At 51.3% G+C, this 16,315-nt stretch overlaps 1 protein-coding gene across 1 annotated transcript in view; it reads right to left on the bottom strand.

Annotated features, from left to right (window-relative positions):
• LOC116984263 overlaps positions 1-16,315 on the bottom strand; it is a 65,907-nt gene that overhangs the window by 6,778 nt on the left and 42,814 nt on the right. The window contains exons 15-17 of the mRNA XM_033038380.1: positions 15,912-16,024; positions 11,140-11,488; positions 9,273-9,288 (exon numbers count right to left, since the gene is read on the bottom strand). Coding sequence (XP_032894271.1) covers positions 9,273-9,288; positions 11,140-11,488; positions 15,912-16,024 — 478 coding nt within the window. The remainder of the gene's footprint in view (positions 1-9,272; positions 9,289-11,139; positions 11,489-15,911; positions 16,025-16,315) is intronic.

Below are 16,315 nucleotides of genomic sequence, written 5' to 3'. Positions count from 1 at the left end.
CAGTGTTCCACCTCCAGGGAAACTGTAGACTTGAACCACCGGTCTCTCTGTTCATCAAACTTACCATGTCCTTCCTCGATTTAACTTCCCAAAACTCTCTAGGTATACTGTCGAAAATAAATCCCATATGTTCACACTTCGCCAACTTTTCATATCCTGCTGTAGCCTTGGGCAACATCACCCACCTTGCATCTCACCTGTAAAAACTACATTCACAAGATAACAAAGGTCCCAGCACCAATTTCTTTGGGACTACACTGACGACAGACTTCCAATGAGAAAAGCATCCTTCCACCCTCTGCCTCCATCACCAAGCCAGTTTAGACTCCAGCTTGCCGTGGATCACATGTACCTTAATCTTTGGACCATTACAGGACCTTGTCAAGTACTTTATACAGTCCGCACTGTTAACAACTATCCCCTCGTCAACCCTCCTTGGTTACATCCACAACAATCTCAATTACAGATAGAGAGGCAGGATATATCCATTACAAAGCCATGCTGACTCTCCCCATAGTCCTTGCTTTACCAATCCCTACTGTTTAAGATTTTGAAGCCTCTTCAGATGACTTCTGGAGTCCACATTGACAACCATCAACAGCAATTCCCTTCTGGTCTTTCAAAGAACTTTCAATCAACAAACTCCAGCAAGTTACGTGGACATTAATATATCCTCAAATCTACGCTAACCTTTCTCTGATCAATCACCACTTGTCCAAATAACTGCCTCTTTACTGTTTCCAGGATGTTCCACAAGGCTCAGATTAATTGGCTAAAACACATCAAGGAGGCCAGAAGTGACTGAAGCAACTTGTGGGAGTTGCTGGCCTGAGTCGGTCAGCGAGAAACATCAGAGGGAAATATTCATCGCTGTGAGGGCGAGACTGGAAAAAGGCAGACACGGAGTAAAATGAGTCTGCTCCCACAGTGGAAGGCACCAGAGGTTGCCCAGTCATAGGGTCATATAGCAGGGAGACAGGCCCTTCAGCCCAACTCACCTATGCTGACCTAGATGTCTATCTGAGCTAGTCCCATTTACAGAGTTGACAACTATCCATATAGTGTGGACCATCGAGGATAATGCCTGGGGTGAGACAGTCACTGGGCAGTGTGCCAGGGTGAGGGTGCCATGTACACCACACGCTGACTTACTCTGAGTTTGCCTCAATCCCCTCCGCCCACAAGGTTGGATCTCGAGTAAACGTTGAACTGAACATTAACCTCTTGCTTGGCTTGTGACTGGTCATTGATCAGTGTACGGTCAAACATATGGTCAGCACACTGTTCAGTTTATGTTCAGCACAACGGTGAGCGTATGGTCCGCCACATCGGTCCCCATACCAGTCAGTATGTTAGTCAGCGCACCAGTCAGTGCATTGTCAGCAGATGGTCCAGCATAAAGGTCAGCGTGTTCGGCGGAGGAGCCGGTTCAGTGGTAAACTGCAGGGTCTGGAACAGTTCGCAGGTTGGTCAGAGCTTTCTCAGAGGGTTTTTTTTAAACAGTGATGCTGAGGTATTTATAAAGATGAAGGATAGAGACACAGTGGCTCCTGAGAGATTAAATATTCTGCACTGGGGGAGGGGAGAACCTTGTTGGAAACAATCTTGATTCAAGGCAACCGACTGGAAGACGTTTCCCCTGATTACGTTTGCTTTTTGTGAGGAATGTAGGGTCCGATAGCCCATCCACACATCAACACACAAAATGACACCAGCACTCCTCATTCACCCATCACCACGAGACTGGTCCAAATCACCCCCGACAGGACCAGCTTCTCCCCTCTGTTATCAAGCTTCTGAATGGTCCTTCCATAAACTAGGGCATTTGTCCGATTCACCTCTACCCCATTGTGGACATTGAACTTTGTCTATGGAACTGACAATGTTGAGAACTATATTCTGCACTCTCCATCTTCCCCTGCCTTCTCTCCATACCCCCTGATCCCTTTAGCCACAAGGGCACATCTAACTCCCTCTTAAATATAACCAATGAACTGGCCCTCAACTACCTTCTGTGGCAGAGAATTCCACAAATTCACCACTCTCTAGGTAAAAATGATTTTCTCATCTCGATCCTAAAAGATTTCCCTCTTATCCTTAAACTGTGACCCCTAGTTCTGGACTTCCCCAACATCGGGAATAATCTTCCTGCATCTAGTCTGTCCAAACCCCTTAAGAATTTTTGTAGAGAACTATATTCTGCACTCAGTATTTTCCCCCTTTGCTCCATCTAGTGGACTGACTTTGTGCCTTCCCTTGGTACACAAGCATCTGTCCTTCCTTGGTTGTACAATGAGGCAGGGTTCACAGCTGTAAATGTGGGCAGCATCTTGAACCAACTGCGTCCGTTTAAAAAAACATTCCTTTTGCACTGTAACTTTTATTAAGCTGTTCCAGACTTTACCATCACAGAAGATGTTCCAAGAGTGGATGCTGGGCTACATTAGCTGCTGTCTTTTATTGAATAATTGCAGTTTCACTGCTCAGGTAATTGGAAACAAGTGTAGTGAGCTTGCAGAGTGACCAACAGATGCGAGTCCCTGATGGGGTAGTCCGTCTGATGGGCTGCACTCTCTCAACTTGCCTCTGCTGTCCACCCCCCCCCCCCCATCCCCCCAATCTCCCCCATCTGCCCTCCCATCGTTCATGTTCATGAGATAGGAGCAGAATTAGGCAATTCGGCCCCATCAAGTCTACTCCGCCATTCAATCATGACTGATCTAACTCTCCCCCTCAACAGCATTCTCCTGCCCCTCTCCCCACAACCCCTGACACCTGTACTAATCAGGAATCTATTTCTGCCTTTAAGATATCAATTGACGGCATCCATAACCTTCTGTGGCAATGAATTCCATAGATTCACACCCTCTGATGAAAGAAATTCCTCTCATCTCCTTCCTAAAGGAATGTCCTTTTATTCTGAGGCTATGACGTCAGGTCCTAGACTCCCCTCCACAAGTGGGAAGGAATCCCGCGCTGTGCTCTAGGTAACTCCCAGAAGCTGCTTACAGTCACCCCCCGGGTTTAGGAGCTCATGGGACAGACTGCAATAGTGGCCTTGCCCCAATGACCCACAACCCAGTGTGAACAGTCCCAAACATCCCCGCAACTACTGGTGTTTAAGAAGGAACTGCAGATGCTGGAAAATCGAAGGTACACAAAAATGCTGGAGAAACTCAGCGGGTGCAGCAGCATCTATGGAGCGAAGGAGATAGGCAACGTTTCATCCCGAAACGTTGCCTATCTCCTTCGCTCCATAGATGCTGCTGCACCCGCTGAGTTTCTCCAGCATTTTTGTGTACCACAACTCCTGGAACAGGTGCAGCAACAACGAGACGGGTCTGAAGCAGGATCCCGACATCATTTACCCAAGTTTGCTTTTTTTTGAAGAGTTTAGGGCCCTACAGTCCTTGCACACATAAATTAACGACAGCACTCCTCATTCACCCATCAGCTTCTGAGCGGTCCTTCCATAAGCTAGGGTACTGCCTTATTCGCTTCTACCGCATAGCGGACTTTGGACTTTGTCTATGGAACTGATGCGCTACAATGCTGAGAACTATATTCTGCACTCTGTATTTCCCCCCTTTGCTCCATCTAGTGGACTTGACTTTGTGCCTTCCCTTGGTACACCAGCATCTGTCCTTCCTTGGTTCTACAATGAGGCAGGGTTCACAGCTGTAAATGTGGGCAGCATCTTGAACCAACTGCGTCCGTTTTAAAAAAAACATTCCTTTTGCACTGTAACTTTTATTAAGCTGTTCCAGACTTACCATCACAGAAGATGTTCCAAGAGTTGGATGCTGGGCTACATTAGCTGCTGTCTTTTATTGAATAATTGCAGTTTCACTGCTCAGGTAATTGGAAAACAAGTGTAGTGAGCTTGCAGAGTGACCACAGATGCGAGTACCTGATGGGGTAGTCCGTCTGATGGGCTGCACTCTCTCAACTTGCCTCTGCTGTCCACCCCCCCCCCCCCCCTTCCCCCCCATCTGCCCTCCCATCGTTTCATGTTCATGGGATAGGAGCAGAATAGGCAATTCGGCCCATCAAGTCTACTCCGCCATTCAATCATGACTGATCTAACTCTCCCCCCTCAACAGCATTCTCCTGTCCTCTCCCCACAACCCCCGACACCTGTACTAATCAGGAATCTATTTCTGCCTTTAAAATATCAATTGACGGCATCCACAACCTTCTGTGGCAATGAATTCCATAGATTCACCACCCTCTGATGAAAGAAATTCCTCTCATCTCCTTCCTAAAGGAATGTCCTTTTATTCTGAGGCTATGACGTCTGGTCCTAGACTCCCCTCCACAAGTGCAAACATCCATTCTATCCAAGCCATTCACGATTTGATAAGTTTCAATGAGGTTCCACCTCATCCCTTCTAAACTCCAGCAACTAGAGGCCGTCAGTGCCGTCGAAAGCTTATCGTATGTTAATCCACTCATCCTAGGATCATCCTTGTAAACCTCCTCTAGGACCCTCTCCAGTACCACCACATCCTTCCTCAGATAAGGGGCCCAAAATTGCACACAATACTCCAAATACTGTCTGACCAGCTCCTTTATAAAGCCTCAGCATTCCATTCTTGTATCCTGTATTCTAGTCCTTTCGAAATAAATGTTAGGACCCTCGACAGCCTCCTCCCGAGTTTCCCTGGGCCTGAGCGATGAGGACTTGCTGACCAGTTCCTCGACATTGCACGGGAACGTGACGCCAAGCTCGAGAACACGTCCCACTGGGCACCACCCCGAGAACAGACGGCAGAATTAGCCGGCCCACTCAGATCATGGGCTAAGGAGGTTCGGCATTTCTCCAACAACTGCCAATTTCTACATATGCACCATATGCTGCCTCAATGTATCACAGCTTGGTCTCTGTTCAAGAGCGCACGAGATTGCAGAGAGTTGTGAAAGTAGCCCAGTCCATCGTACAGACCCGACTCCCCACCATTGACACTTCGAGGAAAAGACCACTTGCACCCCAGCCATTCCCCTCTTCACCCCTCTACCATCGGGAAGAAGGTAGAAAAGCTGGAAAGCACCAGATACAGGAACAACATCTATCCCAATATCAGGAACAACATCTATCCCTATTGAACAGACTTCTTACACGCACGGGATGAATTCCTGATGTCCCAGCCCGTCTTGTTACTGCCCTTGCATTTTTTTTTGCCTACACTTTCTCTTTTGCTGTAACGTTTATATCCACGCTGTGGTGGTTTTACATCCGTGCACTACCCTGGTGTGCTTCACAATGGTATTATTTTGCCAAAGGCTTTCACTGTATCTCGGTACACATGACAATAATAAACTGATTGTCTGAAACTGATAAACTGTCTCTCTCACCGCACCGCTGGAATCAGCTCTGTGGCCAAAACCCAAACTGGGGGGGGGGGGGGGGGGATATTCCACCAATACTGACCCAGCGATTCCCCCTGCCAGGACTAACCACGGGGCTGGCACCATGACCATTGACCAACCCCGGCCCCAGCAGAGGTTAACTCCCCAATAACCCCCTTTAAAAGGCTTTGGTGTTGTTTTACCCTGGAGCACCTGCTCTTTCCCCAGGACCAACCTTCACTCTTTCCATAACTTCCATGAAGCTTTCAGAACCACAGTCATCGCTCCCAAAGTGTTCCCCACCAACACTTTGCCTTCCTGCACGGTTTCATTCCCAGGAACGGCTCCTTTTCCGATAGTTCTATCGGAGAATACTCTTGGGCATAGTTGACAAATGCCCCCCCACCCCCACCCCCCTCCATCTCTGCTCCTTGCATTAAAGCGACATTGGATAGTCAGAATCCCCCACTACCATCCGAAACTGAAAGTGCTTAGCATTATTTTAATTACTTTGGAATTGTGTCGCTATAGATCAAGTCATTTAATTCACATCATCTGCAGAAATGCAACTATATTTCCTGATGAGTTAGAAGCAGGACTCTCTGCATGAATGCACCACGTTCCGTTGAAACTCAACCTACTTCTCGTGATGCACATCAGTCTTCAGAGATGTTTGAAAGAACAAAACATTATTTTGACAAAATTACTGCCAGGCATTCACATACACCTAGAAGAGCAGTTTGTAACGGTCGCCTGGTCTCAACATTCCACAATGCTACGTTGCCCAAGGCCCCGAGAGACTTCGACGGCTGATTCCAAGAGAAACCACGAGTCAGAAAGTTTCATTAGATCACTGAACTGTAAATTTGTAAATGAGACGTTATGGCTAATGTGAACAATGCAAATTAGTTGCCAGTCAGGTTGGGAAATCAAATCAATGTGACATCACTGGGTTACGAGGAACTACTCCCCCGAGTCCGCCCGAATCGGGATGACAATCTGTCACGGACGATTCCTGCTCCGGCAGCTGCACAAGTCGGCAGCATCTGTACGGACAAGAACCCGTCTCAGTGCGGGGGGGGGTGGGGGGGGGAGGGAGAAGGCTAGGGGGCATAGCTTTAAGGTGACAGTGCAAAGTTTGAAGGGGATATGCGGGGCAAGTGTGTTTTTCTTTTACACAAATGGTAGTGGGTGCCTGGAATATGGTTGAGGCAGATACAACAGTGGTGTCTAAGAGACTTTGTGTAGTGCATATGGTTTTAAGCAAGGTTTTTGACATGACATGCTGGCTAACAACAAAGCCCTTGGGATCCAAGGACGAGGGATATTGGATTCACATTGGCTCTGAGGCCAGAAGCGCGGGTGATAGTTGACGGGGTTTTGTGACTGGAAACAGTGAGTTTCCCGTAGTCGGGATCGAAGCCGGTTCTCCGGCACTGCACGAGCTGTAAGGCTGAGACCAACTCTACCGCTGCGCCACCGTGCAAGGGAGACGATAACGTCATTTGTGGAAGATGGCAACATTGCCAATGTGGTTGACAAGGAGGGCAGGAGCGTGGAGCTGTGGGAGGATCGAGGGTCTGATTGCCCAGGCAGAGTAGCTCAGGGTCAGACCCAGGGCTGGCAAGGTGGGGGTCCTCGCGAGTCACAATTCTGTCGGTACGGTGTTGCAGTGGTGGAGTTGTTGCCTTACAGCACTTGCAGCACCAGAGACCCCGGTTCAATCCCGACTACAGTTGCTCTCTGTTTCGAGTTTGTACGTTCCACCCGTGATCGCATGGGTTTCCTCTGAGATCTTTGGTTTCCTCCCACACTCGAAAGAGGTACAGGTTTGTAGGTTCATTGGCTTGGTATAAGTGTAAATTGTCTCTAGTGTGTGTGTGTAGGATAGTGTTAATGTGCGCGGATCGCTGGACGGTGCGGGCTCGCTGGGCCGAAGGGCCTGTATCCACGCTGTGTCTCTAAACTAAACTAAATATTTCTCAGTAACTGACGCGGCCGGTGGTTGCACGTGACGGACCGGGATAACGTTCACGCTGGGTGCTGGAGCAAGTATCAATCTCACCACCACAGTGTTTAAGAAGGAACTGCAGATGCTGGAAAATCGAAGGTACACGGAAATGCAACGAGCAGTCACGGCGAGCAGCCTGGCTCTCTCCACTTCTACTGTCCGGGCACGAAGCACAAACCTCGAGACACGTAGTGCTGGAGTAACTCAGTGGGTCAGGCCGCATCCCTGGAGAGCATGGATAGGTGACGTTTCTGGTCGGGGCCATTGCAGTTCCTTACTTCAACATGGCTGGATGAGCGTCTGACAAGTCTTGAGCCAGCTCGCCAGCATCCAGGACAAAGCACCTGTTAATCTGATTCCCTATTTACCCACCCAAAACACTCGGTTGACTTGATTGCAGACAATTGGCACTAGCCTGGGATGCCAACTTGGTTAGCATGGACAAGGTGGGCAGAAGGGCCTGCTTCCATGACTCCCAGTTGCAGTGGGCAGCACTGATACAATGCTGTGCAGTTACCCAAGATAGACATCTCCTCGCAAACCCATTCGTCAAAGGCAGCATGGGGGGTGGGGGGGTATCTGCGGACTCCCCTCCTGGACGTACCCCATCCTGACTGAGCGATCGCTGGCCAGTACTGTCGCTGGGTGAGGCACTAGGAGACAACAGCTCACCACATCATCCCCCCCACCCGCTCCCCATGGACGGTTAGTGAGGGATGAATAAAGCCCAACACTGGACGAGTGAGGGACGGGACGGGGATGCACGCAGTCATTGGGAGGATCAGAGGGAGCGGGGAGTGGACAGGGTGGAGGCTGGGTGATTCCTGAAGGGGGGCGTGTGGACCAGGGATTACAGCCTTGCCCTTGACACGAGCTCTGTCAGCCTCCGGTACATGGGCCTGCCTCGCTTCAGGAGGCTGCAGGTGGAAGCATTTTCTGGCCCTCGCCATCTCGCTGGTCGGTAACGTCTCGCTCTGCGCCTCACCATCTGTGCTCCGTGTGCTGAGCGGGCCGTTAGTTACGGAGTGCTGGCAGCAGGGGAGAGAGGCAGTGCTGCGGGAGGCAATAGGCACGCTACACGCTCTGCCCTGCAGCCACGGCAACGTGTGCTGAAACAGCTGCCCAAGCTACTCGCTGTTCAATTGAATTAACTTCACGGGACACAGTCACGCCTGATCATTCCTCGCACAATAAAAGTCAAAGCTGTGCCTCACATCCCTGGGCTCCTGTGTGTTGTCTGCGTGTGTATGCTACACAGGGGGTACACGCTGCAGGTCAGGACAGTGCTGGATTGATGAGCACAGTTTATGGAGGTGTTTCGACTGTACAGCACACAGGTGGTGGAAATAATTCATGTGATCATTCAATAAAAGTTGAAAGTGCTACGCTGGAGAAGTTGATGTTTCGCAGGGAGTCAGCCCATAAAATCAGTGCCCCCATAATACTGGAACCCCACAGAAACCGGGCTCCACAAACCAGCCCCCATAAAACTGGTGCCCCCCATGGGGGCCTGTCTGCCGTCATTCTGCCGATGGTGTGGGTGGACAGGGTTTCACACCCTCGGGGTCCGGTGGGATTTCCAACAATGCTCAGGAACAAGGTTTTTTCTACAGAGGGTCACGGCTGATATATCTCCCCCCCGTAGCCATGTGGCACCATGGATCTGCCGACCCTTCTCCACAGCCCAGGGGGGTGGACCCCCGCCACACCACAATAAACAAAAGGCTGCTCAAGGGCCGTGGGGCTCAGTACAGTCCAGAGACGGGAAAGTGGCTGGATCAGGCTTAGGCACTGGCCGCTCCGTCAGTGAGCCGGGCCGAGCCAGGCCAGGCCACTGACCAGAGAGCAGCGGAGACCGCGAGGGTGCCTGCAAAGACCCTGGGTGTATTGGGAGCAGACACACTGGACCCACAGGAAGACCATCGAGGCTACACCATGGAGCTGGGAGAGGGACAGAATGGGATGGAGATAAAGTAGTTATCGGCCCAGGGATTTGCATCCACGCTCTGCCGGGAATGCCGAGTGGTGTGGTAGTTACACAGCGCGGAAGCAGGCCCCTTCGGCCCAACTTATCCATGACAACCAAGATGCCAACCTCTACTTAATCAGAAGATGAAGGACGACTCGTACCAACATCCTACAGATGCATATCGAAAGCATCCTATCTGGATACATCCCAGCTTGGTCTGGCACCAGCTCTGCCCAAAACCGAGAGAAACTGCAGAGAGTTATAGGCACAGCGCGTCCAGTCCATCACACAGACTAGACTAGACTCGCCACCATCGACACTTAACGCTGCATGGGGAAAGCAGCAGAATTAATCAAGGACCACTCACACCCCAGTCATTCCCTCTTCTCCCCTCTCCCATTGGGCAGAAGGTACACAAAGTCATGCATAGGCCATTACAAGACAGAAGACTGGATTGAAGGCAGACATCTTTCCCTCTTGAACCCATTCTCCTGCCTTCTCCCCATAACCCCTGACACCTGTACTAATAAAACCGTACTTATGGCAACGGACCAAGTGTTGGCAAATGGGGTTAGTATAGGACAAGTGAACAGGGGGGTAGGTGTGCACAGTTCTCTAAAGTGGAAATTCAGGTTGACAGGGATCGAGGGAGGTGTGTGCGCGCGTGCGCTTGTCTTCATTGGCTGAGGCATTGAGTGTGAGTGACAGGTGCACACATGTTGGTGAGGAGGCCACACCTCGAGTTTCACACACAGTCCTGATCACCACGTGACAGCAAAGATGAGATTCACTAGAGAGGTGCAGCGAAGGTTCAGAAGAACATTGCCAGGACGGGAGGGCTTGGGTTACAAGGAGAGATTGGATAGTCTCAGTCAGTTTCCTCCGGTGCCACGGAGGCTGAGAGATGACATCAAAGACGTGTATAAAATTTTGAGAAGCGTAGAGAGGGTGGGTGGACCAAGTGTCTCATGGTGGGACGTCTAAAGCTAGAGGGCAGAGGCGGGTGAGAGGGCCGAGAATGACGGAGGTTTGAGGGGTATGTCTTCCACACAGAGGGCGAGGAGTATGTGGAAGACAGGAAGGAAGAGAGTAGGCAGGAACAATTACAACTTTTGAAAAGGTGTTTGCACAAGTACTTTGTTGAAGAGGCCCAGAGGGATGTGAAATTAATACAGGTCCAAGGATCAGTATAGATAATCCTGAGGGTTAGCATGGACAAGGTGGGCTGAAGGGCTGTGAAATTCCATGACACTGGACACTGGCCACACATTGACCACACACTGGGCGCGCTGAATCGGCAGTGACAGAAACTTGAAACCACTGTGAATCAACAGAAGACCTGGGTCAAATCTGGGGTTCACCCCGACTCACACCCAGTCACCCGCGCTCCCCATCACTCCTGCACCCCATTCACTCTCCCCCATTTACAAGGCTCACCCAGAAGACTGGGTTGAAGGCAGGCATCAGGTACTCCCCCCCCCCCCCCCCCCCCTCAAAAAAAAACAACTCTCTCCCAGTCACCCACACTTTCCCCAGTCACTCCACCCAAGCTCCTCCACCCGTCGACAATCTCACCCACAAAGTTGAAGACAAACATCAGGTACTTCAGGCAACAACCCCAACCACCCTCACCTTCCAGGTACCCCTCTTCCCTGGTAACTCCACCCCCCCCCTCCTCCCCCAGTAACTCTGTTCCCCCCCCCCCCCCCATCCCCGACCCTCGCAGATCACCCCACCCCCCCCCCTCCCCCTCCATCCACTCCCCCGTTCATTCTCCCCCCTCCATCCACTCCCCCATTGTGGGACTCACCCAGAAGACGAGGTTGAAGACGAACATCAGGTACTTGAGGCAACATAGACACCCGGCCGCCATGCTGCACCTGTGGAACTCTAGGAGGAAGAGAAAGGAGACGTCCAGGTAAAAGACCACGTACTTGCTGCCCCGGGGGGCGGAGTAGCGATCATCCCTCAGCCCCAGCTCCACCGGCCCACGCCGGCCTGGCCGGGAGTCGCCGTAGAAGGCGGCGGCGGTGAAGCCCCCGGTGAGCGGGGGGCCGGGGCCGGGGCCGGGGGCGGCCCGGGGGCCGGTGCCCCTGCTCTCCAGGGACGGGCTGCGGTGCAGAGACGAGTCCTCACTGCTCGACTTCTCCATGTCCTTCCTTCAAGCGGCGCCCAGGGGCAGCGGTGAACATGTCCAGGGGGTGAAGGTCAGTCAGTCGTGGTGCCGCACGGAGGGTCCCGGCCCACCAGCACTCTGCTCCATGTACAGTGTGGTCCACAGCCGGCACTCACATACTCTGCAAACCCCCCTCTCACACTGTGTGCACTCTCAGCGCGGAGCGATCTACACAGCCTCTTCTCACTGACTCACACTGCCATCCCTCGGCTGAAACCTCTTCCTCCCCCTGCCCGGACTCACTGCCCCCTCTCTGTCTCTCTCCCTTTCCCCCTGTCTGGGCTCCCACTAGCGAAGTTGAGACTGGCCGGCAGCTGCAACCACACACACTGCATGGTAACAGGACAACCCCCCCCGGCACCAGCCCCTCCCCAGTACCCGCCCCAACTCTCGCCCACAATCCAATCAGGCACACAAGCGCTTCCCTCCGACTGAATATCCGATCAAGCTCTCCCCCCCCCCCTCCCCACGCCTTGTGGCAGGACGGGTCAGGGAGGGGAACCGGAGCGGTCTTGGTCAGCACACGACCCGGACATTATTATCTGGACTTACTTGTGGGCATAAGTTATAGAGAGAGGTTGGATAGGCTGGGACTGTTTGGAGTGTAGGTGGCTGAGGGGTGACCTTATTGAGGTGTACAAGATCATGAAGGGCACGGATAAAGTGAACACTCACAAGAGTCATAGGTACTCAAAAATGCTGGAGAAACTCAGCGGGTGCAGCAGCATCTATGGAGCGAAGGAAATAGGCAACGTTTCGTCCCGAAACGTTGCCTATTTCCTTCGCTCCATAGATGCTGCTGCACCCGCTGAGTTTCTCCAGCATTTTTGTGTACCATCGATTTTCCAGCGTCTGCAGTTCCTTCTTAAACACTCGCAGAGTCTCCCCCCCCCCCCCACCCCCATCGGAGTGGAGGATTCTAATACTAGAGGGCTGAAGGTGAGAGATTTAATCGGTCCTAGGGATGAGCAGAGCAGTGGACCAGAGACACCTGTGTTTCACATATCATCTCAGACCTCAGACTAGGAGTCCCTGGTCTTTGCAACGGGTAACGAGATGGCCGGGGTGATGGGACAGAATGGTGCATTGATTCATTGTGAATGTATCTGATCGAGATCCCCGGCTAAACATACGATTGTCGCAGATTCGTGTGTCTGAGAACTTTACCATTAGGAACACAACCAGCAAGAAGGCAGGCTCACGGGTAGGAAATGTCCCCAGGAGTTTGTGTCAGGTGCGGGCAGATGGGCAGAGAAACAACGTTGGGCAGAGAAACATAGAAAACAGGTGCAGGAGTAGGCCATTCGGCCCTTCGAGGCAGCACCGCCATTCAATGTGAACGTGGCTGTCTGAAGAAGGGTTTCGGCCCGAAACGATGCCTATTTCCTTCGCTCCATAAATGCTGCTGCACCCGCTGAGTTTCTCCGGTATTTTTGTGCACATCCAAAATCTACACCCCGTTCCTGCGTTTTCCCCATATTCTTTGATTCCGTTAGCATCCAGTGAATTGGCCTCCACTGCCTTCTGTGGCAGAGAATTCCACAGACTCACAACTCTCTGCGTGAAAAAGTTTTTCCTCATCTCAGTCTTAAATCGCCTCCCCCTTATTCTCGAAGAGGCATCGCGGTCGGCATGGGCGACTTTGGCCGAAGGGCCTGTTTCCATGCTGTGGTGAAGTGGACTCTGAAACAGATATCCCCAGCATTGGATGCCTGACGCTCTCCATGACGGTGCAGCCTATAAATAGGCTTGGCTCCGCGCTGCTCTCATGCCATAGCCAGAGATGCACAGCAGAAGCATTCCCATCATTCAAGCTCAAAGATAGCGCGGCCGACAGAGCGGCATTGCAATGCCCGGGCACCGCAGCAGCAGCAGCAGCAGCAGCTCCACCGAGCTATTGCCCCCTACACTGGGAACTGTACTCGCTCCGGTCCCCTCGCCCAATCGTGCAGGGGCCTTGTGCAGTTTGAAGGGGCAGTTGTGCAGTGAGGGAGAGGAGAGAGAGAGATATAGAGAGAATGGAGACAAGAGCTGCAGATGCTGGTCTGGAGCAAAACAACAAACTGCTGGAGAAACTCTGCAGGTCAGACATGGTGTAAACACCTGGATAAGTTCTGAAACCTTGAGCATCATCTACCAACTCGGCCACAATCTTTGCCGACATCTGCAACCTCTCACTTCACCAGAACTGAATGTAGTGCATGGGAGAAGATGGCTATCTTCCATAGACCTGTTCTTTGTGTGTGTGTGTGTGCAAACTGTTATCTAGATGATCAAAGAGACTTGCTCCGATGACAAAATCCGAACCCTCCACACTGACGGGGTGATGAAGACAGCGCATCAGTGTATTTACTTTCTTAAGGAATCTGGGAAGATTCGACATGTCCACTAGGATTCTCTCGATTGTCTATGGATGCACTATATAACGTCGTCTGACGGGAAGCATCTCAGCCTGGGTCAGCCTGAGTCTGCAGAGAGTGGTGAACACAGCCCAGTCCATCACAGGCTGGGCACTTCCACCCATCCAGTCCACCCCCCCACGATGCGTTGCACCAGGAATGCTGGAAGTATCATCAAGGATGCCTGACAAACCTGGCTGCACTGTCCTCTACCTTCTGGGAGAAGACACAGGAGCCTGAAAGCTGGTTAAGAAGGAACTGCAGATGCTGGAATATCGAAGGTACACAAAAAAGCTGGAGAAACTCAGCGGGTGCAGCAGCATCTATGGAGCGAAGGAAATAGGCAACGTTTCGGGCAGAAACGTTGCCTATTTCCTTCGCTCCATAGATGCTGCTGCACCCGCTGAGTTTCTCCAGCTTTTTTGTGTAACCTGAAAGCTGGGATGCTTTTCCGATTGGAATTCTGTGACCAGTGGTGCTGGGCAGGGATGTATGTCCCTGTACCTTGCTGCCAGCCCACAGAGTGAAACGTCATCCCAGTCCTGAATGGCCGGACTTTCTATGAGGCTGTGATCCAGTCCTAGACACCATCCATCAGCCATAAGGGTGTACCCTGAAGGTTCCAGTTGTGTTTTAACGTGACCCTCTCTCTCGTTCATCTGGACTGGAGATGGTGCGGCCCTCAATCTGTTCAAAGCCTCTACATTGGTGAGTGTGTAACGCCAGGAATCAATCTGAGGAACCTCTGCTCCACCCCCTCATCTGCACATATTTCCTTTGTCTGGTAGGGAGACCAGATCTGTACTTAACATTCCAGATTCAGTCTCTGCAGCACCCCACGTAATTACAGCAAGATGTCTCTACACCTGTACTCAATTCCCCTTACCACGTGGATCAACACACTACCTTCCTCAGGGATCCTTGCTGTTCATGATAAATAATAACAACTGAATGGGAATGTAGGGCCTCACAGCGCCAGAGACCCAGGTTCCATCCTGACTACTGTACGGACTTTCTGTCTGGCGTTTGCACGCTCTCCCCGTGACCCGTGTGGAATTCTCTCCGGGATCTCCGGTTTCCTCCCACACTCCAAAGACTTACAGGTTTGTAGGTTAATTGGCTTGATATAAAAGCAAATTGTCCCTAGTGTGTGTGCAGGATAGCATTAGTATGCGGGGATCGCTGGTCTGCGCGGAATCGGTGAGCCAAGGGCCTGTTTCCGCGCTGTGTCTCTAAACTAAATATGATCAGTAAGTTTGAGGATGGTGAATTAAAATTGGGTTATTTGGCTATCGATGAAGGGTGTCTAAAGCTGCAGCAGGATCTAGTTCAGGTGAACAGTTGGGTGGAGTGGTGCCGGATGGAAGTTAATCTCCATAGTTGCAAGGTGATGCGTGTTGGGAAGTTAGGGTAGGAAATGTACGGTAACGGTTGATGAACTAAGTCCAAGCTAGTCCCATTAACCCACATTTTGGCCCATATCCCTCTAAACCTTTTCATAAGACCATAAGACATGGTAGCAGAATTAGGCCATTCCATCCATCGAGTCATTCAATCATGACTGATCTATTTTTCCCCCATCCTATCCATGTACCCATCCAAATGTCTTTTACCCAACTCGAGATTCCAGTATTGTCTCAACTCTACACTTTATGTACAAATGTACTGTACGTAATCAATGTAACCAAATTTGAACCAGAAGATTCTGACTTATCCATTCTGAGTACACTTCCCCGACATTTAATATCTTAAACCCAGTTGATTGATAAAGTCAGAAGGAGAGCACATAAGGACTCGTGTAACATGGGGGGAGAGCCGTTCCCAGGGACGGCCTGTGGGGAAGGGGCTACAGATTGGAGGAGCCCGAGGGATTATTTCCCCACCAGCCTGACCTTCGTCCTAGTGACTCATCCCAGTGAATTGCAGCAGGATTAGTTCTTAAAGCTACACTGCCCCAGAAGAGCAGCAGGCACACATTCCCCAGCACAGCCCCTTCTCAAGCTGCACTTGATAACAGTGATCACAAGCAGAACCAGCGAGCAAATAGCAGGCTGCCCGATACATTCCGGTAACTGTAACTGATATCCATCCAAGCCACATACCATTGCCAGCTCTTCAAACTGTCAGCAAGAGTTTACAGCTGGATTACATCAAAGGACATTACTTCTGCAGCATTTGATGTCAGCGTGGAGCCTTCCCTTCCCCATCACGGTAACCCCCCCCCCCCCCCCCCCCACCCCCTCCATCGTAACAGATGCTCAGTAAAGCTGAGCGAATAGCATTCACGTCCCAGCCATCACTCTAACCCAGTCATTCACAGCATTCAGGGGCAGCGACACAATCCGAGTGGAACTCACTCACGTACTGACCACGTTTGAGGAAAATAACCCCTGAAATTAAATATTAACATC

Source organism: Amblyraja radiata, chromosome 19 (assembly GCF_010909765.2).
Source record: "Amblyraja radiata isolate CabotCenter1 chromosome 19, sAmbRad1.1.pri, whole genome shotgun sequence".
Lineage (NCBI taxonomy): Eukaryota > Metazoa > Chordata > Chondrichthyes > Rajiformes > Rajidae > Amblyraja > Amblyraja radiata.
The sequence above is the reverse complement of the archived record's forward strand: the minus strand, read 5'-3'. Positions and strand labels throughout refer to the sequence as shown.